At 47.7% G+C, this 27145-nt stretch overlaps 1 protein-coding gene across 4 annotated transcripts in view; it reads right to left on the bottom strand.

Annotated features, from left to right (window-relative positions):
* Positions 1 to 12120, bottom strand: part of etv7 (ETS variant transcription factor 7) — a 60910-nt gene extending 48790 nt beyond the window's left edge. For 3 of the 4 annotated variants that reach the window (XM_078546844.1, XM_078546846.1, XM_078546847.1), the window contains exons 1-2: positions 11972 to 12120; positions 6400 to 6532 (exon numbers count right to left, since the gene is read on the bottom strand). In XM_078546844.1, coding sequence (XP_078402970.1) covers positions 6400 to 6532; positions 11972 to 12004 — 166 coding nt within the window. In that variant the 5' untranslated portion in view covers positions 12005 to 12120. The remainder of the gene's footprint in view (positions 1 to 6399; positions 6533 to 11971) is intronic. The other variant, XM_078546845.1, reaches the window with a different exon arrangement.
* Between the last annotated feature and the right edge of the window lie 15025 nt (positions 12121 to 27145).

The following is a 27145-nucleotide window of genomic DNA, read 5'->3' as shown; positions in this document are numbered from 1 at the left end:
GAAGACAGCTCACCACCACCTTATCAAGGGCAACTAGGAATGGGCAATAAATGCTGGCCTAGCCAGTGATGCCCACATCCCTTGAATGAATTTAAAAGAAGGTATGATATATAGGTATATTGACCTGATATACAGGTACATTGGTCTGATATCTATGTAATTCTGGCCCCAATGATGTTGGGCGTCATGGCGGACGTGGGGGGTACAATGTGACGAGAAGGCCAAAAATGGGTTTCATGCCGTTGTGAACCCAGTTTGCAATTGTCTACTCCGCCTGTCAATGGCGGAACGTGCTTCCCGCCCCGCACGTCAGGAGCCTAATTTCAACACTTTAGCATCTTATTATAAGCCCTGCTCGTCGGAACCATCCCCACCTCGCTGGATCATCCAGGATCGCCGACGTGTTTCACAACTGTACATAAGCAACGTGCACCTGGCAAGCTGCTCTTCACTGGGGACCTCGAGGTTTGTTTGCTGATCTTGCTTCAGGCAGCACTCGCGGTCATCAGCTCCAGGCTTCACAGACAGCACCACATCACTTTCAGGGGGGCTCACGGGCAGGTCACTACCTACCAGACCAGCTGTAAGACCGGGGTAGCTTTTCAATGGCTGCAGGGCTCAGGCTTGCTTGGGGAAGGGGGAGAAGTGGCCTCAGACAAGGGAAGAGGCTGCAGGATGAGTGCTGTACTGGGGCTGGGGGATATCCCAGGGTGTGTGTGGGGGCACATGTTGATCTGTGCAAATGGCCTCAAGGTGGTGAGGGCTGAAGAGGCAGTCTCCAGAGGAGATGAGGCCAGATGGAGATGTGAGGGTGTGTGTGTGAGAGAGTGAGTGGTGATGTCCCTTGAGCTGGCAGTGAGTGAGATGCCAGTGAATGTGTGATGGCCTTGTGAGTGTGTGAGTTTAGGGTAATGAGATGGTTGCCTTGCCCTGGTGGCATGGATAAGATCATTCATCCATTATCTGCACTGGATAGTCGACCTCGTGTGCAGCGTTGGCACTGACCACCTCTGCCACCGCCTCCCAGGCCAGAGTGGTGAGACTGATGGGCCTCCTGCGGCCAGAGCGAAGGTTGAGGGCATCATGGCGGGCCTCCACCACATCCAGAAGGCGTCTCAGGGATGCATCACTGAATTGGGGGCTGCATTTTTCTTGGCTTTTGGGGTCGTGTCTTCACCAGAGCAGTCCTGCACTGTAAGCATTGAGGAATGTGCACACGGCTGCAGTTTAAATATGGCACCCTGAGTGAGGAAGCAGTGAGGTAACAGTGTGGCAGGAAAATCAGAGGCTGCCTGCCAGCAAGACACACGTTTCATGTGGCTGCATAATTAATAAGGCAGGAATGGGCCGATATGGCACAAAAACCAGCCATTGCAGCCAGTGGGTAAAGAAACGTATTTCCCGCCTGCTACCACACATAGTGCAAACCTGAGACGATTCCACCCTAGGTATGATATATAGGTAGAGGAACAATATATAGGTATGATATGTAAGTATATAGGTCTGATATATAGGTATCGTATGTAAGTATATAGGTCTGATATATAGGCCTGATATATAAGTATAGGTACGTACATAGGTATATCAATCTGATATAGGTTTAGGTGTGATAAAAAGGTAAATAGGTATGGTATATAGGTATATATGTCCGATATATAAGTATAGGTATGACATATAGGTATATAGGTCTGATATATAGGGTATATAGATATAGATATGATATATAGGTAAAGAAATGATATGTGGGTACACAGGTCTAAGCAAAATGAGAGAGAATACAAGAAAATAAGGCAAAGTGTTAAGAGAAGAACAAGGGATGCAAGGTGAAATATTAAAAAGGAACTGTAAATTATTCTACAAATAAATCAATAAAGATAATCGTTGAATGCAAGGAGAAAGGTTAACAGGAAATTGGCAGGGATGCGAGCTGAGGTGAGAGTGACTGCCCTTGACATCAAGGCCGCATTTGACCGAGAGTGGCATCAAGGAGCCCTAGAAAAACTGGAGTCAATGGGAATCAGGGGAAAACTCTACGCTGCTTGGAGTCATACCAAGCACAAAGATGGTTGTGGTTGAAGGAGGTCAGTCATCTCAGCTCCAGGACACCACTGCAGGAGCTCCTCAGGGTAGTGTCTTCAGCCCAACCATCTTCAGCTGCTTCATCAATGACCTTCCCTCCAACATGAGGTCAGAAGTGGGGATGTTCACTGATGATTACACAATGTTCAGCACCATTCATGACTCCTCAGATGCTGAAGCAGTCCATGTCCAAATGCAGCAAGACCTGGATATTATCCAGGCTTCGGCTGATAGGTGGCAAGTAACATTTGTGCTACACAAGTGCCAGGCAACGACCATCTCCAACAACCATCTCCTTTTGATATTCAAAGGCATTACCATTACTGAATCCAACATTATCAACATCCTGAGGGTTACCATTGACCAGAAACTGAACTGGACCAGCCATGTAAATACAGTAGTTACAAGAGCAGATCAATGGCTGGGAATTCTGTGGTGAGTAGCTTACCTCCTGTCTCCACAAAGCTTGTCCACCATCTATAAGGCGCAAGTTAGGATTGTAATGGTTTGCTCTCCACTTGCCTGGATGAATGTGGCTCCAAAAACACTCAAGAAGCTGGACACCATCCAGGACCAAGCAACCCGCTTGATTTACCACTGTAAACATTCACACCCTCCACCACCAATGCACAGTTGCAGCAGTGTGCACCATCTACAAGATGTACTACAACATCTCACAAAGTGTCTTCCAAACACATTCCAAACCCGTGATCTCTACTACCTGGAAGGACAAAGGCAGCAGATAGATGGGAACACCACCAACTGTAAGTTCACCTCCAAGCCACTCACCATCTTGACTTGGTAATCTATCATCGTTCCTTTTCTGTCGCTGGGTCAAAATCCTGGAACTCCCTCCCTAACAGCACTGTGGGGGTACCTACACCACAGCAGCTGCAGCGATTCAAGAAGGCAGCTCACCACCATCTTTTCAAGGGCAATTAGGGATTGGCAACACATGCTGACCTTTCCAGCAATACACACATCCCGTGAAAGAATAAAAAAAAGTAATTACTTAAGGGTTTATGATGAAAAAGAATACTGGCAAAGGTAAATCCTTAATTGGCTAAAACTTGGATGAGAAATAATGTAATAAGTAAAAGGAAAGATTTTAGAAGTTTGTTATGCTAATGGAGGGCAATGTGTCAGGGTGCGATGGAATAAATCTGAGAAATGTGAAGGAAATGGGGAAGAGACAGCAAAGGACTGAGAAGTGAAATTTCAGGTTGTACTAAGAGTGCAAAAGCAAAATACTGTGAATGTTGAAAATTTGAAATGAAATCAGAAAAAACTGGAAATACTCAGCAGGTCAGGCAGCGCCTGTGGAGAGAAATAGAGTTAACGCTCCAAGTCTGTGGTCGGTCATTGACCTGAAACATTAATTCTATCTCTCTCCACAGATGCTGCCTGACCTGCTGAGTATTTCCAGCATTTTCTGTTTTATTGTACTAAGATTGCATGCATGCTGGAGGACTGGAGAGTAAGCAGTGTAATTATCCTTAGTAATAAAGGGAGACAGAGCAAACCCAGGTAATTACAGGACAGTTTGTTCAGCATCTGTGAAAGGCAAATTTTGGCATCTTTAATTAAAGGTGAAGCTCTAGAAATTTGAATATGTAATTCCTGTAATTCAGGTGAGAAATGAATATTGAGCGTCCAATATGGCGTGCAGTGTGTGTGCAATAAGTTCATGCTACAAGTCTGCTACACTCTGTTATGTATTCACTGATTGCCGTATATTTTATCTCAGAGGAATGCAGAGGTGATTCTAGTTCTAAATCCAAACGGTTTATTTACAGAGCTTTAAAAGATCTCAGAAGTTACAGGAATTTCAACACACACGGTCTCTGTAGGGAACCCCAGCCCCTTTCTGAAACTTTCTCATATTTCTTAACTCTCTAGCTCCGCCCACAGGCTTAAGCAATCAAGCAAGTGTACAAGGAGTAGCATAATCAAACACAGATGAAACAAAACTATTGAACACTACACACACTATATTGGATAGAATGCCATGCAATCACCCAGGTAGTCCTCCTAAAACAGAAATTGGATTCATTGTTTTCACAAATCAAGGGCTTAATGTCTGCTTCAGACTCCTTTGGCAAATTGAACCACACGTCAGGAAAAAACATATTTTTAAGGGACCACTAGTGGCTGCACTAAAAGGTTAAATAATAAAATATTATAAATCCCTGGATGTGGATACAAGAAAAGCAGGAATGTTCCTTCTGGCCCCTCATTAAAACTGCAGCCTGCTGCTGCTGGCTTGATTGGGTTTGACCCCTCTTGATATTCTCCTCCCCCATACCTACTTGCCGCCTTTGACCCAGCACCTCAGGCAGCTTATCCCACTCCTCTCCCCTTCCCCAACCCATGCGATCCACCTCTTGCTTCCTAAACTCCGATCTCACAGAACTGCCGACCACCCTGTTATCTGTCACTGTGGACGTGATTTTCACTTTGAGTGGCAATCATGTGGGCTCTAGGAGCCTAAAGAAGTTGGTGTGAGTCAAAATGGACATGGTTCCTTTGTCCTCATGCTAATTTTGATGGTAAGCTGTCAGCACAAAACACAATTCCAAATCGACAGCTCACCAACATGAAGGCAGCAAATCAGATGGGGTGCCCCAGTGTATATGACACACACTGCTGCCACTGTACATCAGTGGTGGAGGGAATTAATGTTTCATCCCATTCATTTTTAGAACATGCTTTCCAACAGCAAATGCAACTCCTCTGGTCAGTTTGTTTCCCTCTCCCTCCTCTCATGCAAGTGTTGACCCCTTGCTAAGGTGCGAGTCACAGGTGTTAGTCACCTTTTCATCTCTCATCCAAGTGACCATTTTTCATGTGGAGATCTTGACCATAAGTCCTTATTCAACTGTGCAGTGCCTCACTGTCCCATTCTAGCAGATATCTCTAGGTAGGAAATAGGAGAAGGTAACCTGGCCTATTTTCTCCTTCCTACTGTGGGATGTCAGAGCCAAATGCAGCGCTTCAAATACCATCCATGTGTAGCATTGGCACTGTCACTGTGCAGGCAAAGGATAGGAGTAACAGGCATAACCAGTTCATTCCCTGGGAGGTAACTATTCAGAGAAAGGGAGGAATATGTAAAGTAGTGCAGAGCTTCAGATGAGAATCCTTAAGCGTGGAAGCCTCCTTAATGTACACAAAAGATTCAGTTGCTACAAATATGAACCACCCAGGCGAGAGGCTGATCAAAAACACTGGAAGGTGATGACAAGCAGAGACAGGAGAGCGAAGCCCATTTTTGGCTCCCTACAAGAGTAGGAAACAGCACTGAAGCTGGATTATCAATCAGGTAAAGCTGGAAGGACAGCCACAATGATTGCTCTACATATCCAATAAAAGCTCCTGTGCCAAATAGATCATAATCAGCAGGTAAGTAAAACACTCCAAATACAGCAACCTTGTGCTCCTGAATGGGGAGCCTCTCTCATCAAAGTCACACAACAGAAATTCATGGTGCGTTCTCACTGAGCCTGCCTGACTATTTTACAGCAATGTTTGACTGTCTGTGAATGGCCTGCTTAGAGAATTCCCAGCAACTGAGGCCTGCTATTCAACACCACTTCCTCCAGTGTAATAAAAGGAATTGTACACTCCAATGTACACATTACAACACACTAGAGTACATACCTTTGTACACATCACAACACACAATGGGAGTTCATGCCTTTGTACACATTACTACACGCAATGGAGTACACAACTGCACACATATTACCATATGTTGGAGTAGATGCCTATGTACATATCACAACACACAATGGGGGTACATACTTGTACACACATCACAACACATGATGGGAGTATGCACCTGCATACACATTACTACACATGGGAGTGGATGCCTGCATACACATTACAACATACAGGGTGAGTATATGCATGTGAACAGATTACAACACATGGGGTACACATTTGTGTACATATGACATATGTGCAGGATATATGGAATATTTATTTCTGGTGATATTGGCCAGATGTGACAGTGTCATGTAGAATTGGGCCCTTGGTTATTTTTCAGACTGACACACATACACCCACACACTGACACACCTATACAACCACTGACACATATACACTGACACACACACAAGTCATACAATCACGGATCTGATAGTGTCAGGTAGAATTGGGCCCTTGGTTATTTTTCAGACTGGGACATGGGTGCAACTGGAACATGAGGTAAAACTTTACAAAGTGGGTTACACTGTGGCATCTCATCAGCTCCAGATGGCACACGCTCATGCAGCAATGATGTTGATGTGCAAAGATTACACAATCAATACTTACTCAATTTCCTGGGCAAGTGGCTGAGTTCACCCTGAGAGTGACTGTAGACGGTGGTGACTGGTCTAGGCTGAACTTGGGGGGAGCCTGCCCTTGGCATTGGGCTGCAGGTTGGCACTTCACATACTTGCTCTTCCTGGGGAAACAGAAATCCAAATTTGATGACTGTTTCTGGAGCTTAATAAAAACCAGTGCGTACCATTACAATCACACCTGGACTACATGTGGAATGCTGCATGGTTAACTGTCATCTCCCCCCCACCCCCGCCCCCACCCCACACTACCCTCCCAGTGAATGAAAACAAACAACCCATGAGTACCGCCTGCCAATATTCAATCCTTATTCCTTTACAAATGAAATTGATCTATTTATGTCTGAGTCCAGCACCTGTCAATCAAATTAACAGGGATTCCTCCAGTCAAACTGGCGTATAACAACATCATGGGGATGAATTTTCCCAGTCCCATGCAGATGGGTTTGAAGGCCGGGGTGGGGAGGTGTGGAGTGGCGTCTGGGAAAATAGGAGGGAAGCCAAGTTGGGATGCCAACTGGCATAGTTCAAGCCCCAATCTTGCAGCTTTGCCAACATTTTGCTGGAGGCTTCCAGCTCAATGGAGGCAACTTCCTTGTGGCAGGCCAGGGCAATGGGATGGTTGGTTGGGGGGGCGAGCACATCAGATCTGCAAGTACCATTACACAAAGAGTGGGCTGTGGGCACAAAATGTCACAATCGGGGCTGAGATCAATCCAGTATAGGCCTTCCCTCTCCATTCACATGTACCTGGCGGCTTGGATCCTTTTATTCCCTTACAGCTTTGAAGGCCAGAGAGTGCATGTCCATGTTGAGGGAGCCTCAAGGTCCCTGGTCTGCCTCAGGAGCACCCACCTCTAACTGGCCCTGCAGCATCAAGAGCCCAGTGCTGTTTTTAATTGAATGGTGAGCATGGAGCCGGCCAATTAGGAGGCTGCCTCCAGGAAGATTGCTCCACTGGGCTTTCTCGTGGCAAGTGTGGGCTTAGGACCCCCATTTAGTCCCGAGGCCGGGATCCCAAAGACCACAGGACCATCCAGCTCATAGTCTCATCCTGCAGAACCAAGGCAATCAGTACATACATGCCCTTCTGGTCAATCTCACACTTCTCAAGTTGTCACATAGGGGTCTAGTAGCATAATAATTGTAATAGTGCACTGTTAATCCAACCACATGAATTCAAATCCTACCATGGTTACTTGACAGTCTGAATTCTGTTTAAAAAGCTGTTCATTAATGTTCTTTAGGGAAAGAATCATGTTGTCTTTATCCTGCCTGTCCCACACCAACGAAGATGACTCTTAACCAGTCTCTGAAGTGGAGGAGCAAACCATTCCATTGTATCAAGCCCTGGGGCAATAAATGTCAACCGTGCCAAGAATGAGCACATCCCAAGAGCAATATAAAAGATGTTAGTGAACTGAAGACAAGCAAGTGCAGTGAGGAGATCAGCATTCTCAGTGATGGCTGCATGCACTGCTGGGTATGATGGTATATAAGCACTGCCCCATGTGGAATACTGTGTGAAACTTTGGCCTCTATGTTTAAGGAAGGATATACTTACATTGGAGGCAGTAAAGGGAACGTTCACTAGTATTGGTGCCTGGGATGAGAGGGTTGTCCTAAGATGAAAGGCTGAGAAAATTGGGTCCACATTCTCTGGAGTTTAGAGGAATGAGAGGTGATGTCATTGAAACAGTAAAGATTCTGAAGGGGCTCGGCAGGTAGATTCAGGGTTGTTTCACTGCACTGAGATATCTAAAACTCGATGCACAGTCTCATGGTAAGGGGTCAATCATTTTGGAGTGAGATGGGGAGAAATTTCTTCACTCAAAGGGTTGTGAATCTTTGGAATTCTCTACCCTAGAGGGTTGTAGAAGCTCCATCGTTGAATACATTTAGTTTTTGGTCTCTCAGGGAATCAAGGGATATGAGGAGCGGGCAGAAAAGTGGAGTTGAAGCCATGATTGTATTGAATGGCGGAGCAGGCTTGATGGGTCATATGGACTACTCCTTCTCCTATTTATTTTCTACATTCAGTCCCTCCATCACCAACGCACAGTAGCAGCAGTGTGTACCATCTACAAGATGCACTGCAGGAACTCACCAAGGATCCTTCGACAGCACCTTCCAAACCCATGACCTCTACTAACTAGAAAGTCAAGGGCAGCAGGTAAATGGGAACACCACCACCTGGAAGTTCCCCTCCAAGCCACACACCATCCTGATTTGGAAATATATCGCTGTTCCTTCACTGTCGCTGAGTCAAAATCCTGGAACTCCCTCCCTAACAGCACTGTGGGTGTACCTATACATCGTGGACTGCAGTGGTTCAAGAAGGCAGCTCATCACTATCTTCTCAAGGGTAATTAGGGATGGACAATAAATGCTGGCCCACCCAGCCACGCACACATCGCATGAAAGAATAAAAAAACATTTACATTGCGGCAGTACAAAAGAACAAATAAACTTGCATTTACATAGCACCTTTCACAATCTCAAGACATCCCATGATGCTTCACTGCTAACAATATTTTGCTTTTTAAATGGAATTGCTGCTGTTCTTTAAGAAAGTGCAGCAGACAATTTTTCCACAGAAAGATCCCACAAACCCGAATGAGATGACAGACTAGATAATCCGTTATTTGATGGTGTTTGCTGAGGAGGAATGTTAACGAGGGCATGAGGAGAATTTCTCCCCTGTTCTTCAAAGAGACGATCTCATATTTCTACATGAACAGGTAGACAGGGGCTTAATTTAAAGAGTGATCTGAATGGCAGGACCTCAGATAATGGAACACTTCCCCAGCACTGTGCTAAAATCCGAGTCTCGAGAATCAGAGCAGCTCGACTGTGAAATCCTCCAGGTCCACTGGGTCAAGGGGAGTTTTCAGGATTTGTGCGTTCATGGGATTAGTCAGATCCTCCACATCAAGAAACCCCTGCCTTCAAAAACCCTCTTTGAAAATATCCAAGTTGTAATCTGTAAATCTGAAACCTGTCAGTCCTTCAGCCCATGCCTTTGTTTTACTGGCAAGTTAGACTGTATGGGGTAAACACATAGAGCTACACAGAGGAGGAATAGACCTCATAGTAGGGGCATTATAGAGGAGCAGTGGGAGAGTGAATAAGGCCGGAGAATGAGATTGAAGATTCATCTGATTTTGGCCTCAGCTCTTGCAGATGTAGAGGGTATGGATGTACCAAGTCAGTTCCTGCTCTCTTGGATTGACTCACCATGACAGCTCCTGCTCAGATAGGAAGTGCCCAGTTCCTCGCCTGAACACCAGTCGTGCCACTTCCCCCTGCATCCTGTTTGAAAATCTGAACCAGGATAAATGCTGAGCTCAGGACTTCCCTCTGCAAGTTTCAGTTAGACTGCATGAGCCCACTTCAATATCCATTTAAATATAGAATACAACTAACAGCACACAGACAACCTTCCTTACAGTGACATTACAGTTCTCAACATTGGATTTACATGTGATAGCTCTTTCCTTGTGTGACTTGGTGCATTTAAATCAGATTCAAGTGTCTTTAACTCCGGGACCCAAGGAGTCTGGGGACGGGGTGGTCCCTGTATGTGGGTGTGTGTGTGTGTGGAATAGTCCATGGGCAGAGGCAGGGGCGTGATCAGGGACAGATTGAGGGTTCTGAGGACAGGGATACAGAGGGGCAGTCCAGGACGTGGGCGGGTTCTAGGGGCAGGGGGGTCAGGAATAGAGATGGAGGTCCAGGGGCAGGGGGGTACAGGGACAGAAGGGGGCAGGGACTCGGGGTACAGGGACTGTAGGGGATACAGGGACAGGAGGTCCAGGGGCAGGGGGTACAGGGGTAGAAGAGGGCAGGGGGCACAAGAACAGGGTGTATGGGGGAAGAAGGGGCAGGTACAGGGGCAGAAGGGGGCGGGGACAGGGGTCACAGGGGCAGAAAGGGGTGGGGACAGGGGTCACAGGGGCAGAAGGGGGCGGGGACAGGGGTCACAGGGGCAGAAGGGTGGTGGGGACAGAGGGTACAGGGGCAGAAGAGGGTGGGGACACAGGGTACAGGGGCAGAAGGGGGTGGGGACAGAGGGTACAGGGGCAGAAGGGGGCGGGGACAGAGGGTACAGGGGCAGAAGGGGGTGGGGACAGAGGGTACAGGGGCAGAAGGGGGTGGGGACACATTGTACAGGGGCAGAAGGGGGTGGGGACAGAGGGTACAGGGGCAGAAGGGGGTGGGGACAGAGGGTACAGGGGCAGAAGGGGGTGGGGACAGGGAGTACAGGGGCAGAAGGGGGTGGGGACAGGGAGTACAGGGGCAGAAGGGGGTGGGGACAGGGGGTACAGGGGCAGAGGGGGGGGTGGGGACACAGGGTACAGGGGCAGAAGGGGGTGGGGACACAGGGTACAGGGGCAGAAGGGGGTGGGGACAGAGGGCACAGGGGCAGAGGGGGCACAGGGACAGGGGGGCACAGGGGCAGGGGGCATAGGGGCAGGGGGCACAGGGACAGGGGGCACAGGGGCAGAGGGGGCACAGGGACAGGGGGCACAGGGATGGGGGTACAGGGACAGAGGGGGCACAGGGGCAGGGGGCACAGGGACAGAGGGGGCACAGGGACAGAGGGGGCACAGGGGCAGGGGGCACAGGGACAGGGGACACAGGGACAGAGGGGGCACAGGGACAGGGGGGCACAGGGACAGAGGGGGCACAGGGACAGGGGGGCACAGGGACAGGGGGTACAGGGACAGGGGGTACAGGGACGGGGGGCACAGGCACAGGGGTGCACAGGGACAGGGGGTACAGGGTGGGGGGGCACAGGGACAGGGGGGCACAGGGACAGGGGGCAGGGACAGGGGGCACAGGGACAGGGGGCACAGGGAAAGGGGGCACAGGGGCAGAGGGTACAGGGACAGGGGGGTAGAAGGGGGCAGGGACAGGGGGTACAGGGGCATGGGGCACAGGGACAGGGGGTACAGGGGCAGGGGGTACAGGGACAGGGGGGCACAGGGATAAAGGGGGTACAGGGACAGGGGCACAGGGGCAGGGGGGCACAGGGGCAGAAGGGGGCAGGGACAGGGGGTACAGGGGCAGAGGGGGCACAGGGACAGGGGGTATAGGGACAGGGGGCACAGGGACAGGGGGCACAGGGACAGGGGGTACAGGGACAGGGGTCGCAGGGGCAGAGGGGGCACAGGGGCAGAGGTGGCACAGGGGCAGAAGGGGGCAGGGACAGGGGGTACAGGGGCAGAGGGGGCACAGGGACAGGGGGTACAGGGACAGGGGGCACAGGGACAGGGGGTACAGGGACAGGGGTCACAGGGGCAGCGGGGGCAGAGGGGGCACAGGGGCAGAAGGGGGCACAGGGACAGGGGCACAGGGACAGGTCGCTCCCGCTGACTGAAGTTAGATTTGTCCTACACTGCCGAAGGGTCAGGGTTATCTCTGTCTCTCGCTCTCCGCAGACGCTGCCGGACCTGCTGAGGATTTGCAGCATTTTGCGTTGGGGTTGCAGATTTGCAGATCCGCTGTCCGGGCAGCTGCCGCTGGCTCTCTCCGCTTACCTGGAGCCTGCAGCGTGTCTCACAATCTGTCATGGTCTCTCCGCAACTTCAGGCAGCACAGGAAAGCTGTGCGGATCCGCAACCCCCCCGGACAAACACGCCTCACATGAAAAGCGGACACAGGCCGAGAGAGAGAGGAGGAAAGTCGCCAGCCCCGATTCCACTCACATCGCCCGCATCCGAATTCTTCCGGGAAACCAAAGCGAAAGCAGCGGATTTGGAGAAGAGATGTGAGAGGGAGGGACACTTCCTTAGGGAACGGCGCTAACACTGAAACAGGTAAAGCTGGTTACCTGAACCATGAATCAGCGAAAGAAATCATTAGGTCAACACGTTATTAGGGATGTGACCAAGAAATGGGCTGCATTTGCACAGATAATACTTGTGACTGGCCACTTTTTAATTGGGTAACTGCTTTTCGAAATTTTGAACAGATAGGCGGGCTAATGTCGAGGTTTGGAAGGTAACTGTTGTGGTTTAACTCAGTCATTTCTCCTCGGGACCCACACCTTTTCAGAGCCAGGGGACAGGATTCATGGAGCAGGCAGCAGCGGAGTAAATGATTCTGCACCAACAGAAACTCCCATATCAATAAACTCAAGACGAACAAACTCCTCCCCCCGAACACCAAACACCAGGAAGTCTCAACATTTCTCCCACCTAGAGGGAGCTGGAAAAGGCAGTAACTGTGGAGAGAGAAACAGAGTTAACCTTTCCGGTCTCTGACCTTTCATCAGAGCTATCAGAGAGAAGAACAGTATTTCTTCAAGTTGGGCATTCCTGCAAGAGGAGTGGCAGGTGGATTAAACACGAATACAACAGCAAAATGCTGCAGATGCAGGGAGTCTGGGATAAAAGCAGAAAATGCTGGAAACACTCAGCAGATCATACAGCATCTGTGGGCATAGGAACGGGATTAATGTTTCAGCTCTGTGACCTGTCTGATACAGATTTTGATGAATATCTCCAACATTCATCGCAACGTTGGTCAGACAGGTCACAGATTGGAAACATTCAGACTGTGAGAGTTGACCATATGGTGATACTGCCCTCTTTGTTGGCAGTGTGAATTAAGTGTGTGGCAACATGATTAAGTCGAGCCTCTGTGTGAGTTATTTCCAGTCCAAAACAGCACAAAGTTGGCAAGGAGGAAGGGATGGAATGGTTTTTTTATGTTCCATTTGAATAATCAAGAACTGGAGAACATTGTGACACACCTTTTGGAATTCCTAAAGTTAAACTTGAGAATGTTTTGAGCATTTCAAAAAATTACTCCGACTATATGTCACATTTTGTGAATAACTCACTGAGTCAGCATACGTAATGTTGCGTGGATAATATTACATTTGTGCATCACAGTTGTAGGAATTGTGATCAAGTATGATTTTAGACTCAGTGCTGTATGTAATTGAATGGAAAAATGGTACAAATGCATATTTGGGGTCAATGGGGAAATTCAGTCCAACAAAGAGGACTGGAATACTTATGAACAAAGACTTCACATTTGGGTGAAAGCAAATAAAATAGGCAATGAGAATAAGGCTTTCCTCACCATGATGTGTTTTGTAATGTCTAACCAGACAGCTCACAGTACTATGAAATACGGTGAAACTAGTGAGATTCTGGACGACCGAGAATGAGATTGCACAGAGTGTTACATTCCATTAAAGGAAACATTTGTCAAGTGAGACTGTAGTGGATTATATTTTTGGGTTGAAGAAACTTGTCCCTGTGGATATGACATAAACCTAGAAATCAACCTTAGAGACAAGTTTGTAGGAGGTCTAACAAACAATACAATCCAGGCCAAGCTTTTGAGTAAAGGCAATAAGCTGATATGGAAGGAGGTCTGTGATGGGCCACAGCCAAGGAAATAGCAGAAAGAGATAGCTGCCAATTGCAAAAGAGTTTTTTTTCCCCAAACCAGCAGGTAAGCTCCACCGATTTAAGAACATAAGGAAGAGGAGCAGGAGAAGACAATGCAGCCTGTTGAGCCTGTTCCGACTTTCAGTACGATGAAGGCTGATCTTGGGCTTCGACTCCATGTTCCTGCCTGCTCCCCATATCCCTTGATTCTGAGAGACCAGAAATCTGTCTATCTCAACCTTAAATATATTCACTGATGGCGCATCCACAGCCTTGTGGGGTTGGAAATTCCAAAGAATTTGGTGGGATCCAGACCATGGCAGCAAAGTATGCAGTCTCAGAGTCAGAAGTTCAGATGTTATCGTTGCCATGGTAGCCACCAACCATCCAAACGCTAGCGTCGGTTCGCAGTCAAGCATCAGGTCGAGGTCATGGTAGATCCAACACTGGATCAGGATCCTGGAAGTCCTCAAACGTGTCTAGGATAGATATGGAAACAAAAGCTGAGGTTATTGAGCAGGAAGATCAAGAGCTGTGCTCAGTCAGAGACCAAGAGAAACAGCACATGGAAGATAAGAGTAACAGGGCTGAAGATATAATTCCAGCACCCACAGTAGAAATGAAAGTCAAAGTTTCACAATTACTTTCATTGTTGATACAGCTGCAACTGTGTCTGTTATCTCTGGAGCCTGGCACAAGAAATCCGTAAGACAAATTCCATTACTCAAAACTGGTGTGAAACTGACTAATGCCAAAATCAGTATTCCAGTGTTAGGCGAAGTTAGTGTTGGAGTGGAATATGATGATACATCCTATTACTTGTCATTGGTATTAGTTAAAGGGAAAAAGTCTCCCTGATGGGAAGGAATTGGCTTATGAAGATATGGTTAAACTGGGCCGAGTTATTTACAGTAAGAGTACATCTGACATAGAGGAAGTGTGAAGAGAGCACAACAGTGATCTTTGAGCAAAGAGGACCAAATGATAAAATTAGGCATCACGAGGGCGAAGTTAAGAAAAAGGACAATGTACAGTCGATATTTTGCAAGGCTTGGCACAGTTAGAAGCATTAAGTGAAGAGCTGAATAAATTATAAAGAACAGGGGCAATTAGAAAGCTGAAGAGCAGTGAATGACTTGCACCTATTGTGGTAGTTCAGAAAGCAGATGGGTCTATTCGGATTTGTAGAGAGTATAAGCAAATGGTAAATAAGGCGATCGAGAATGATACTTACCCACCTCCTAGCAGTGATAATTTGTTTTCTAATTTAGCAAAAGGAAAGATATTCAATAAGATAGATCTGTCACATGCATAAATATATAAGAATATCGGAAATAGGAGCAGGACTGGGCTTTTTGGCTACTCAAATCTTCTCTGTCATTCAGTAAGAACTCTACTTTCCTGCCTGACCCCCCCTACCCCCCTTAACCCTTGACTCCCTTGTAGATCAGAAATCTGTCTAACTCAGCCTTGAATATTTTCAATGGCCCAGCCTCCACTGCTCTCTGGGATAGAGAATTCCAAAGATTAATTACCCCTGAGAGAAGAAATTCCTCCGCATCTCTGTCTTGAATGAACGACCCCTTATTTTGAAACTGTACCCCTAGTTCCAGATTCCACCATGACGGGAAACATTGTCTCAGCATAGACTGTGTCAAGCCTCCTCAGAATCTTACATGCTTCAATAAGATCTCTCATTCTTCTAAACTCCAATGAGTACAGGCCCAAGCTGCTCAACGTTTTCTCATAAGACAACCCCTTCATGCCAAGAGTCAGCCTAGTGAACCTTCTCTGAACTACAACTATTGCAAGTATAGCCCTCCTTAGATAAAACTGTACGCAGTACTCTAGCTGTGGTTTTATCAATGCCCTGTCCAATTGTAGCAGGACTTCCCTGCTTTTATACTCCATCACCAGGTCCATCACCAAAATTAGCCAACATTCCATTTGCCCATCCTGCCTATTGCTTCCACCATCTTTTGAGGAAGAGAGTTCCAAAGACTCACAATTCCCTGGGGGAAAAGAATTCTCCTCATCTCTGTCTTAAATGAGCGACCCCTTATTTTAAACAGTGACCCCCTAGTACTACATTCTCCCACAAGAGGAAACGTCCTCTCCACATCCACCCTGTCAAGACACCTCAGGATCTTATATGTTTCAATCAAGCTGCCTCTTACTCTTCTAAACTCCAACAGATATAAACCTAGTCTGTCCAACTTTTCCTCATAAGGCAACCTACCCAATCCAGGTATTAGGTTATTAAACCCTATCTGAACTGCTTCCAATGCATTTACATCCTTCCTTAAATAAGGAGACCAATACTGTACATGGTACTCCAGATGTGGTCTCACCAATGCTCTATAACTGAAGCATTAGCTCCCTACTTTTGTATTCAATTCCCCTCACAATAAATAATAACATTCTATTAGCTTTGCTAATTATTTGCTGTACCTGCATACTAACCTTTTGCGATTCATGCACTAGGACACCCAGTCCCTCTGCATCTCAGAGCTCTGCAATCTCTCACCATTTAGATAATAAGCTTCTTTTTTATTCTTCCTGCCAAAATGGACAATTTCACTCTTTTCCACATTATATTCCATTTGCCAGATCTTTGCCCACTCACTTAACCTATCTATAGCCATTTGTAGCCTCCTTATATCCTCTTCACATCTTACAATCCTACCTATCTTTGTGTCAACCATACCATCTGTCCCTTCATCCAAGTGATTTATATAAATTGTAAAAAGTTGAGGCCCCAGCACTGATCCCTGTGGCACACCACTCGTGTGGATGTGATATCCTGCCAACCAGAAAAAAAAATTTATGCCAACTCTCTGCTTCCTGTTAGCCAGCCAATCTTCTATCCATGCCAATATGTTATGCCCTTGCACCATGAGCTTTTATTTTTCGCAATCACCTTTGATGTGGCACCTTATCAAATGCCTTCTGGAAATCCAAGTACAGTACATTCACCACTTCCACAGCATATGCTACTTCTTCAAAGAACTCCAATAAATTGGTTAAACATGATTTCCGTTTCACAAAACCATGTTGACTCTGCCTGATTACCCTAAATCTTTCCAAGTGCTCTGCTATAATGTCTTTGATAATAGCTTCTTATATTTTCCCTATGACAGACGTTAAACTAACTGGCCTATAGTTTCCTGATTTCTGTCTTCCTCCCTTTTTGAATAAACGAATTACATTTACTATCTTCCAATCTAATGGAACCTTTCCCGAATCTAGGGAATTTTGGAAAATTAAAACCAATGCATCAACTATCTCACTAGCCACTTCTTTCAAGGCCTTAGGGTGAAGTCCATCCAGACCTGGGGATTTGTCAACCTGCAATATTCAACAATTTTCTCAGTACCAGTTCCCTGGTGATTGTAATTTTCCCGAGTTCCTCCCTCCCTTCCAATTCCTGATTTATAGCTATTTCTGGGATGTTACTTGTATCCTCGATAGTGAAAGCCAATGCAAAATACCAGTTCAATTCATCTGCCACCTCCTTATTTTTTATTATTAATTCACCAGCCTCATTTTCTATACAACCAACGCTCACTTTGTTAAATCTTCTTTCTTAAATATCTATAGAAACTCTTACTACCTGTCTTTATATTTCTACCTAGCTTTCTCTCGTACTCTAAATTTTCCTTCCTTCTCAATCTTATGGTCATTTTTTGCTGATTTTTATATTCTGTTCAAGCTTCTGTCCTGCCATCCATGTTTGCACAATTATGTGCTTTTTTTTAAGTTTGTTGCTATTTTTAATGTTTTTAGTTAACCATGGATGGCCCTTCCCTTGGAATTTTTCTTTCTCGTTGGAATGTATCTATTCGGTGTATTCTAAAATATCTCTTTAAATGTCTGCCACTGCATCTCTATTGACCTATCCCTTAACCTCATTTGCCAGTTCACATCAGCTAGCTGTGCTTTCATTCTTTTCTCCCTCGAACCAAATGTAAAATTCAATCATATTATGATTGCTGCTACCTAGGGGTGCCTTCACTATGAGGTCATTAATTAATCCTATCTCATTGCATAATATCAGGTCTAGTATAGCCTGCTCTCTGGTTGGTGCCAAAACATGCTGTTCTAAGAAATTATCCCAAAGACATTCTATGAATTCCTCATCTAGGCTACCTTTGCCCATCTGATTTTCCTAGTCTATATGCAGATTAAATGTGCATTCAGATACAGAGCCTTTAGTTTTATCGTTTTATTATTTTTGTAACTGCTAACCGTATTTGCTGATTTACTCTTAGATTTGTACTCCCTGCATTCTCTGTTCCTTCCTGTCATGGTCTGTTTACCATTTCCCACATTAATACCTTTCTCTCATTCTTTTTCTCTACTGTTTGGTTTACCACATCTTCCCACATCTCCCACACAACCGTCTAGAGTCTCACTCTTTGCTGCAGAGAACAGTGTCAATCCCCCTCACTATACTGTACCCTGCTACCACTACATTCCTTTTTGCTTCCCCCACTTGAATGGCTTCCTGTACCAAGGTGCCATGGCCAGTTAGCTCATCCACTCTGCAGCCCTAAATGATTTCCTTTGTGTCTATTTTCACTAAGGAAGATACAGGAAATCTCCCAGATTTAGAGATCCAAGGGACTAGGAAGAATAAGGAGTTGCAGGAAATTAGTATTAGTGAGAAGGTTGTATTGGTGAAATTAATGGGATTAAAAGTTGATAAGTCCCCGGGACCTGATATTCTGCACCCCAGAGTGTTGAAAGAGGTTGCTATAGAGAGAGTGGATGCATTGGTGATAATTTTCCAAAATTCTATAAATTCTGGAGTGGTTCCTGAGGATTGGAAGGTAGCAAATGTCCCCCCACTATTTAAGAAGGGAGGGAGAGAGAAAACAGGGAATTACAGACCTCTTAACCTCACATCAGTAGTAGGGAAAATGCTAGAATCTATTATAAAGGATGTGATAAATGGATACTTGGATAATCATGATCTGGGAATAGTCAGCATGGATTTGCGAATGGGAAATCATGTTTGACAAACTTGTTGGAGTTTTTTGGTTTTTTGAGTATGTTACAAACAAAATTGATAAAGGAGAGTCGATTGACGTAGTATACTTGGATTTTCAGAAGGCTTTTGACAAAGTTCCCCACAGGAGGTTGATTAGCAAAATAAAAGCACATGGGATAGGAGGTAATATACTGGCATGGATTAAGGATTGATTAACAGGCAGAAAACAGAGAGTAGGAATAAAGGGGTCATTCTCGCGTTGGCAGGCTATGACTAGTGGGGTACCGCAGGGATCAGTATTCGGCCCCCAGCTGTTCACAATATATATCAAAGACTTGGAGGTGGAGAACAAATGTAATATTTCAAGTTCGCGGATGATACAAAGCTAGGTAGGAATGTATGTTGTGAGGAAGATGTAAAGCAGCTACAGGAGGATTTGAACAGACTTAGTAAGTGGCCAAGAACATGGCAGATGGAATATAATGTGGAAAAATATAAGGTTATCCACTTTGGTAGAAGGAAAAGATGTGTAGAGTATTTCGTAAATGTTAAGAGATTAGGAAGTGTAGATGTACAAAGGGACCTGGGTGTCCTTGTCCATAAGTCATTGAAAGCTAACATGCAGGTGCAGCAGGCAATTAGGAAGGCTAATGGAATGTTAGCCTTTATCATAAGAGGATTTGAGTACAGGAGTAGTGAAGTCTTGCTTCAATTGTATAGAAGCTTGGTTAGATCACACCTGGAGTACTGTGTGCAGTTTTGGTGCCCTTACCTCAAAAAGGATGTTATTGCCATGGAGGGAGTGCAACGAAGGTTCACCAGACTTGTTCCGGGGATAGCAGGACTGTCTTATGAAGAGAGATTGGGGAAACAGGGCCTGTATTCACTAGAGTTTCGAAGAATGAGAGGTGATCTCATTGAAACTGACAAAATACTTAAAGGAATAGGCAGGGTAGATGCAGGTAAGATGTTTCCCCTGGTTGGGGAGTCTAGGACCAGAGGACACAATTTCAAAATAAGAGGGAAGCCACTTAGGACTGAGATGAGGAGAAATTTCTTTACTCAGAGAGTTTTGAATCTTTGGAATTCTCTACCCCAGAGGGCTGTGGAAGCTCAGTCATTGAGTATGTTTAAGGTAGAGATTGATAGATTTCTGATTAACAATAACGTAAAGGGTTATGGGAATAGTATGAGTAAAAGGCATTGAAGTATTCAATCAGCCATGATCATATTGAATGGTAGAGCAGGTTCAATGGGCTGAATGGCCTTCTCCTGTCCCTATGTTCCTATAACCTCCACTCTCATCCAAACAAGTTGAGGGAACCTCAAACCTATTGGACAATTGCCTCTGCACTCCTGTCCTCCTCCCCTTACCTGCCTCACTCGCAGTCACCCTCTCCTGTCCCTGAGCATTGACCAAACCAGAAGACCCTATCCTAAGTGGTGTGACTGCCTCCTGGTACAAATCATCCAAGTAACTTTTCCCCTTTCTGATGCGTCGCAGTGTTTTAAAACTTAGGACTGGAACAGACCTTAACCACTTACCAGATACTCAGCAAACAGATAGCTCCTTTCCCTGTAAGAACCAAATCCTACAGGGTGAGAAAGAGAGAAAAGCAAAAGGAAAGGAACACCTCCTTCCCCCAACTCCCCCACTCACCAAACTCCTAGGTATACACTCAGTTCCAAAGCTGCACCTGTGCGTCTTAGCTGCACAATAGAGCCCTGAATTTATAGTAAACTGAACTAGAGCTAGAGAAAACAGATTCGACCAGTTAGTTAATTAACTACTCAGCTGTCTCAGCAGAGTGTGTTTACCCTGCCTAAGGCTGGAAGAAAGAAACTTAGTCTACTTACACAGTACTTTCCAGTTCCTGCTAATTACAAACTAGCTAGATTTTTCAAGAACAAGATTAACACTTTAAACCCCCCCCTCCACTCACTAAACTCCCAGGTATGCACTCAGTTCCAAAGCTGCACTTGTTTGTCTCTATATCCCTTTGCAGACTCTTTGTGTTCTGCTCACAGCTTGCTTCCCTACCTATCTTTGTATCATCACCAAATTCAACTACAATACACTCAGTCCCTCAATCCAAATCATTAACCAAGATTGTAAATGGTTGAGGCCCCAGCACTGATCCCTGTGGCACTCACTAGTTGCAGTTTGCCAACTTGAAAATAATCTATTTATCCCGACACTCTGTTTTCCATTAGCTAGCCAATCCTATATCCACATTAATATATTTTCCCCAACTCCATGAGCTCTTATCACCTTTGATGTGGCACATTACTGAGTGCCCTTTGGAAATCCAAATACACCACATCTACTAATTCTCCTTTATCCATCCTGCTTGTTACATCCTCAGATAACTCTAATAAATTTGTCAAACACAATTTCCATTTCATAAAACCATATTGATTCTGCTAGATTGGATTTTGAATTTCAGTTCCTTATTAATGGATTCATACTTGCAATTAGAATTAACTGACAAGAGCAAGGAACTTCTGACCATTCATACACACAAAGGATTGTACCGGAATGAAAGGATACCATTTAGGGTATCTTCTTGCTCCAGAGTGTCATGGGTCAGGTATTAAGTGGGCTGATAGGGACTGTGCTTCTTAGATGACATTCTAAATAGCAGAAAGACAGAGAAACAACACATTGTGACAGGATTTACTACCATTTGGAAGCAAATGGGCGTATTAGCGAGAGGCAGCATGGTTTTGTGAAGGGGAGGTCGTGTCTCACTAACTTGTTCGAGTTTTTCGAGGAAGTGACAAAGATGATCGACAATGGAAGGGCAGTGGATGTTATATACATGGATTTCAGTAAGGCCTTTGATAAGGTCCCTCATGGCAGACTGGTACAGAAGGTAAAGTCGCACGGGATCAGAGGTGAGCTGGCAAGATGGACACGGAATTGGCTTGGTCATAGAAGACAGAGGGTAGCAGTGGAAGGGTGCTTTTCTGAATGGAGAGCTGTGACTAGTGGAGTTCCGCAGGGATCAGTGCTGGGACCTTTGCTGTTTGTAGTATACATAAATGATTTGGAGAAAAATGTAACTGGGCTAATTAGTAAGTTTGCAGATGACACTAAGGTTGGAGGAGTTGCAGATAGTGAAGAGGATTGTCAAAGGATACAACGGGATATAGATCGGTTGGAGACTTGGGCGGAGAAATGGCAGATGGAGTTTAATCCGGACAACTGCGAGGTAATGCATTTTGGAAGGTCTAATACAGGCAGGAATTATACAGTAAATGGCAGAACCCTTAAGTGCATCGACAGGCAGAGGGATCTGGGTGTACAGGTCCACAGGTCACTGAAAGTGGCAACGCAGGTGGATAAGGTAGTTAGGAAGGCATATGGCATGCTTGCCTTCATTGGCAGGGGTATTGAGTATAAAAGCTGGGAAGTCATGCTGCAGCTGTATAGAACCTTGGTTAGGCCACACTTGGAATATTGCATACAATTCTGGTCGCCACATTACCAGAAGGATATGGAGGTGTTGGAGAGGGTGCAGAGGAGGTTTACCAGAATGCTGCCTGGTCTGTATGTTAATAGCTATGAGGAGAGGTTGGAGAAACTCAGATTGTTCTCACTAGAGTGACGGAGATTGAGGGGCGACTTGATAGATATTTACAAAATTATGAGTGGCATGGACAGAGTAGATAGTCAGAAGCTTTTTCCCAGGGTGGAAGAGTCAATTACTAGGGGACATAGATTTAAGGTGAGAGGAGAAAACTATAGAGGAGATGTGCAGGGCAAGTTTTTTTACGCAAAGGGTCGTGAGTGCCTGGAATTCGCTGCCAGAGGAGGTGGTGGAAGCAGGTACGATAGTGGTGTTTAAGAGGCAGCTTGACAAATACATGAATAGGATGGGAATAGAGGGATACGGATCCCGGAAGTGCAAAATGTTTTAGTTTGACAGGCAATATGATCGGCGCAGGCTTGGAGGGCCGAAGGGCCTGTTCCTGTGCTGTACTTTTCTTTGTTCTTTGTTCTTAACTGTGTAACTGTAATCTTGCGAGTTTAAGTTTTCTTTTCTTTTGTTAATAACTGTTTTAATTTAATCTTTTAAATCTGCAAATGTGGTAGTGGACTCATTACTTCTGACTTCAGTGTACATACCTTCACGTAATAAATAGAAATTGCAAAATCGTTCTGATAGCGTGGCCAAGTTTCCCCTTGGGATTTGGTCAGCCTGGCAAATATCACATGCCATATCGTAGCACTTATTTCTGAAGCCAGTGAAAGAGACACTAATGAAGTGGTAAAGAAGAGAAGCCATAGATCCAAACACCAAATAGGTCAGTTCTACAGAAACTGTGCCAAAGACCTCGGCCGGGATTTTACACACTCAATTGTGATGGGCTTGTTCATTGACGAGATCGGAAAATCTCATGAGAAGGCCATAGGCAAGTTTCCTAGTGATGTAAATCGAGGAAGCGATTGTTACCTCCCTCCATCAATGGAGGGCCGCATTTCCTGCCATTGAGCATCAATGACTTAATTTGAATACATTTGCATCTAATTATTGTGGCCACACACCAGAATCACGCCCCCACGTCAAATTTAAATCCCACGTCGGCATGATTTTAGAACGGCGTGATTTACAACTGCCTTTGAAAGTCGTGAACCTGTCGACCTGAACTACGAGGGGAACTCAGAGGTGAGTGCACACAAATTAGTGCAGCACTCACAAGGATCCCAAAGCAAAGAAGCGGCTCTGCAGATTTGGGGGCAGTCACAGTCAACTCTCCACAGCGACTTCTTTGTGGCTGGCATTGGTGCCAGGGCCAGGGCAACAGTGCCGGAGAGAAGGGGAGTTCAGGGCCAGGGCAACAGTGCCGGAGAGAAGGGGAGTTCAGGGCCAGGGCAAAATTGCCGGAGAGAAGGGGAGTTCAGGGCTAGAGCAACAGTGCCGGAGAGAAGGGGAGTTCAGGGCTAGAGCAACAGTGCCGGAGAGAAGGGGAGTTCAGGGCCAGGGCAACAGTGCTGGAGAGAAGGGGAGTTCAGGGCCAGGGCAACAGTGCCTGAGAGAAGGGGAGTTCAGGGCTAGGGCAACCGTGCCGGAGAGAAGGGGAGTTCAGGGCTAGGGCAACAGTGCCGGAGAGAAGGGGAGTTCAGGGCTAGAGCAGCAGTGCTGGAGAGAAGGGGAGTTCAGGGCTAGAGCAACAGTGCTGGAGAGAAGGGGAGTTCAGGGCTAGAGCAACAGTGCCGGAGAGAAGGGGAGTTCAGGGCCAGGGCAACAGTGCCGGAGAGAAGGGAAGTTCAGGGCCAGGGCAACAGTGCCGGAGAGAAGGGGAGTTCAGGGCCAGGGCAACAGTGCCGGAGAAAAGGGAGTTCAGGGCCTGGGCAACAGTGCCGGAGAGAAGGGAAGTTCAGTGCCAGGGCAACAGTGCCAGAGAGAAGGGGAGTTCAGGGCTAGGGCAACAGTGCCAGAGAGAAGGGGAGTTCAGGGCCAGGGCAACATTGCCGGAGAGAAGGGGAGTTCAGGGCTAGGGCAACATTGCCGGAGAGAAGGGGAGTTCATGGCTAGAGCAACATTGCCGGAGTGAAGGGGAGTTCAGGGCCAGGGCAACAGTGCCGGAGAGAAGGGGAGTTCATGGCTAGAGCAACATTGCCGGAGAGAAGGGGAGTTCAGGGCCAGGGCAGCAGTGCCGGAGAGAAGGGGAGTTCAGGGCCAGGGCAACAGTGCCGGAGAGAAGGGGAGTTCAGGGCTAGGGCAACAGTGCCGGAGAGAAGGGGAGTTCAGGGCTAGAGCAACAGTGCCGGAGAGAAGGGGAGTTCAGGGCTAGAGCAACATTGCCGGAGAGAAGGGGAGTTCAGGGCCAGGGCAACATTGCCGGAGAGAAGGGGAGTTCTGGGCTAGGGCAACAGTGCCGGAGAGAAGGCGAGTTCAGGGCCAGGGCAACATTGCTGGAGAGAAGGGGAGTTCAGGGCCAGGGCAACATTGCTGGAGAGAAGGGGAGTTCAGGGCCAGGGCAACATTGCTGGGGAGAAGGGGAGTTCAGGGCCAGGGCAACAGTGCCGGGGAGAAGGGGAGTTCAGGGCCAGAGCAACAGTGCCGGAGAGAAGGGGAGTTCAGGGCAAGGGCAACAGTGCTGGAGAGAAGGGGAGTTCAGGGCCAGGGCAACAGTGCCGGAGAGAAGGGGAGTTCAGGGCTAGAGCAACATTGCTGGGGAGAAGGGGAGTTCAGGGCCAGGGCAACATTGCCGGGGAGAAGGGGAGTTCAGGGCCAGGGCAACAGTGCCAGAGAGAAGGGGAGGTCAGGGCCAGGGCAACAGTGCCCGAGAGAAGGGGAGTTCAGGGCTAGGGCAACATTGCTGGAGAGAAGGGGAGTTCAGGTCCAGGGCAACATTGCTGGAGAGAAGGGGAGGTCAGGGCCAGGGCAACAGTGCCGGAGAGAAGGGGAGTTCAGGGCCAGGGCAACATTGCTGGAGAGAAGGGGAGTTCAGGGCCAGGGAAACAGTGCCGGAGAGAAGGGGAGTTCAGGGCTAGAGCAACAGTGCCGGAGAGAAGGGGAGTTCAGGGCCAGGGCAACTGTGCCGGAGAGAAGGGGAGTTCAGGGCTAGGGCAACAGTGCCGGAGAGAAGGGGAGTTCAGGGCCAGGGCAACATTGCCGGAGAGAATGGGAGTTCAGGGCCAGGGCAACAGTGCCGGAGAAAAGGGGAGTTCAGGGCCAGGGCAACATTGCCGGAGAGAAGGGGAGTTCAGGGCCAGGGCAACAGTGCCGAAGAGAAGGGGAGTTCAGGGCTAGAGCAACAGTGCCGGAGAGAAGGGGAGTTCAGGGCTAGGGCAACAGTTCCGGAGAGAAGGGGAGTTCAGGGCCAGGGCAACAGTGCCGGAGAAAAGGGGAGTTCAGGGTCAGGGCAACAGTGCTGGAGAGAAGGGGAGTTCAGGGCCAGGGCTACAGTGCCGGAGAGAAGGGCTAGGGCAACATTGCTGGAGAGAAGGGGAGTTCAGGGCCAGGGCAACATTGCCGGAGAGAAGGGGAGTTCAGGGCCAGGGCAACATTGCCGGAGAGAAGGGGAGTTCAGGGCCAGGGCAACATTGCCGGAGAGAAGGGGAGTTCTGGGCCAGGGCAACATTGCCGGAGAGAAGGGGAGTTCAGGGCCAGGGCAACATTGCTGGAGAGAAGGGGAGGTCAGGGCCAGGGCAACAGTGCCCGAGAGAAGGGGAGTTCAGGGCCAGGGCAACAGTGCCGGAGAGAAGGGGAGTTCAGGGCCAGGGCAACATTGCTGGAGAGAAGGGGAGTTCAGGGCCAGGGAAACAGTGCCGGAGAGAAGGGGAGTTCAGGGCTAGAGCAACAGTGCCGGAGAGAAGGGGAGTTCAGGGCTAGGGCAACTGTGCCGGAGAGAAGGGGAGTTCAGGGCTAGGGCAACAGTGCCGGAGAGAAGGGGAGTTCAGGGCCAGGGCAACATTGCCGGAGAGAATGGGAGTTCAGGGCCAGGGCAACAGTGCCGGAGAAAAGGGGAGTTCAGGGCTAGGGCAACATTGCCGGAGAGAAGGGGAGTTCAGGGCCAGGGCAACAGTGCCGGAGAGAAGGGGAGTTCAGGGCTAGAGCAACAGTTCCGGAGAGAAGGGGAGTTCAGGGCTAGGGCAACAGTGCCGGAGAGAAGGGGAGTTCAGGGCCAGGGCAACATTGCCGGAGAGAAGGGGAGTTCAGGGTCAGGGCAACAGTGCTGGAGAGAAGGGGAGTTCAGGGCCAGGGCTACAGTGCCGGAGAGAAGGGGAGTTCAGGGCCAGGGCAACAGTGCTGGAGAGAAGGGGAGTTCAGGGCTAGGGCAACATTGCCGGAGAGAAGGGGAGTTCAGGGCCAGGGCAACATTGCCTGAGAGAAGGGGAGTTCAGGGCCAGGGCAACATTGCCGGAGAGAAGGGGAGTTCTGGGCCAGGGCAACATTGCCGGAGAGAAGGGGAGTTCAGGGCCAGGGCAACAGTGCCGGAGAGAAGGGGAGTTCAGGGCCAGGGCAACAGTGCTGGAGAGAAGGGGAGTTCAGGGCCAGGGCAACAGTGCTGGAGAGAAGGGAGGTAAGGAACCTCAGGGCAAGGGCTACAGTGCAAGGGGAATGTCAAGGCAGCACAGGCTGAAGGTTGCACACTAACACATGCCAGGAGGGTAGAGCGGGGTTGGGGGGGAGGAAAATGGCCAGGCAAATGGAAAAACATGTCAAAGACGAGCACTCTCCACAGTTGAGATTGTTTAGCTTGAGCTCAGTTGACAGGTTTGGAGTCAGCCTTGTCAAACAATTGTGCCGACTCAAGCAGCGCTAATTCCTCACAGTGCCAATGATCGCTCCTCTACTGTT

The sequence above is a fragment of the Cetorhinus maximus genome, chromosome 8 (assembly GCF_964194155.1).
Source record: "Cetorhinus maximus chromosome 8, sCetMax3.hap1.1, whole genome shotgun sequence".
Taxonomy (NCBI): domain Eukaryota; kingdom Metazoa; phylum Chordata; class Chondrichthyes; order Lamniformes; family Cetorhinidae; genus Cetorhinus; species Cetorhinus maximus.
This window is presented reverse-complemented; position numbering and strand designations above follow the sequence as displayed.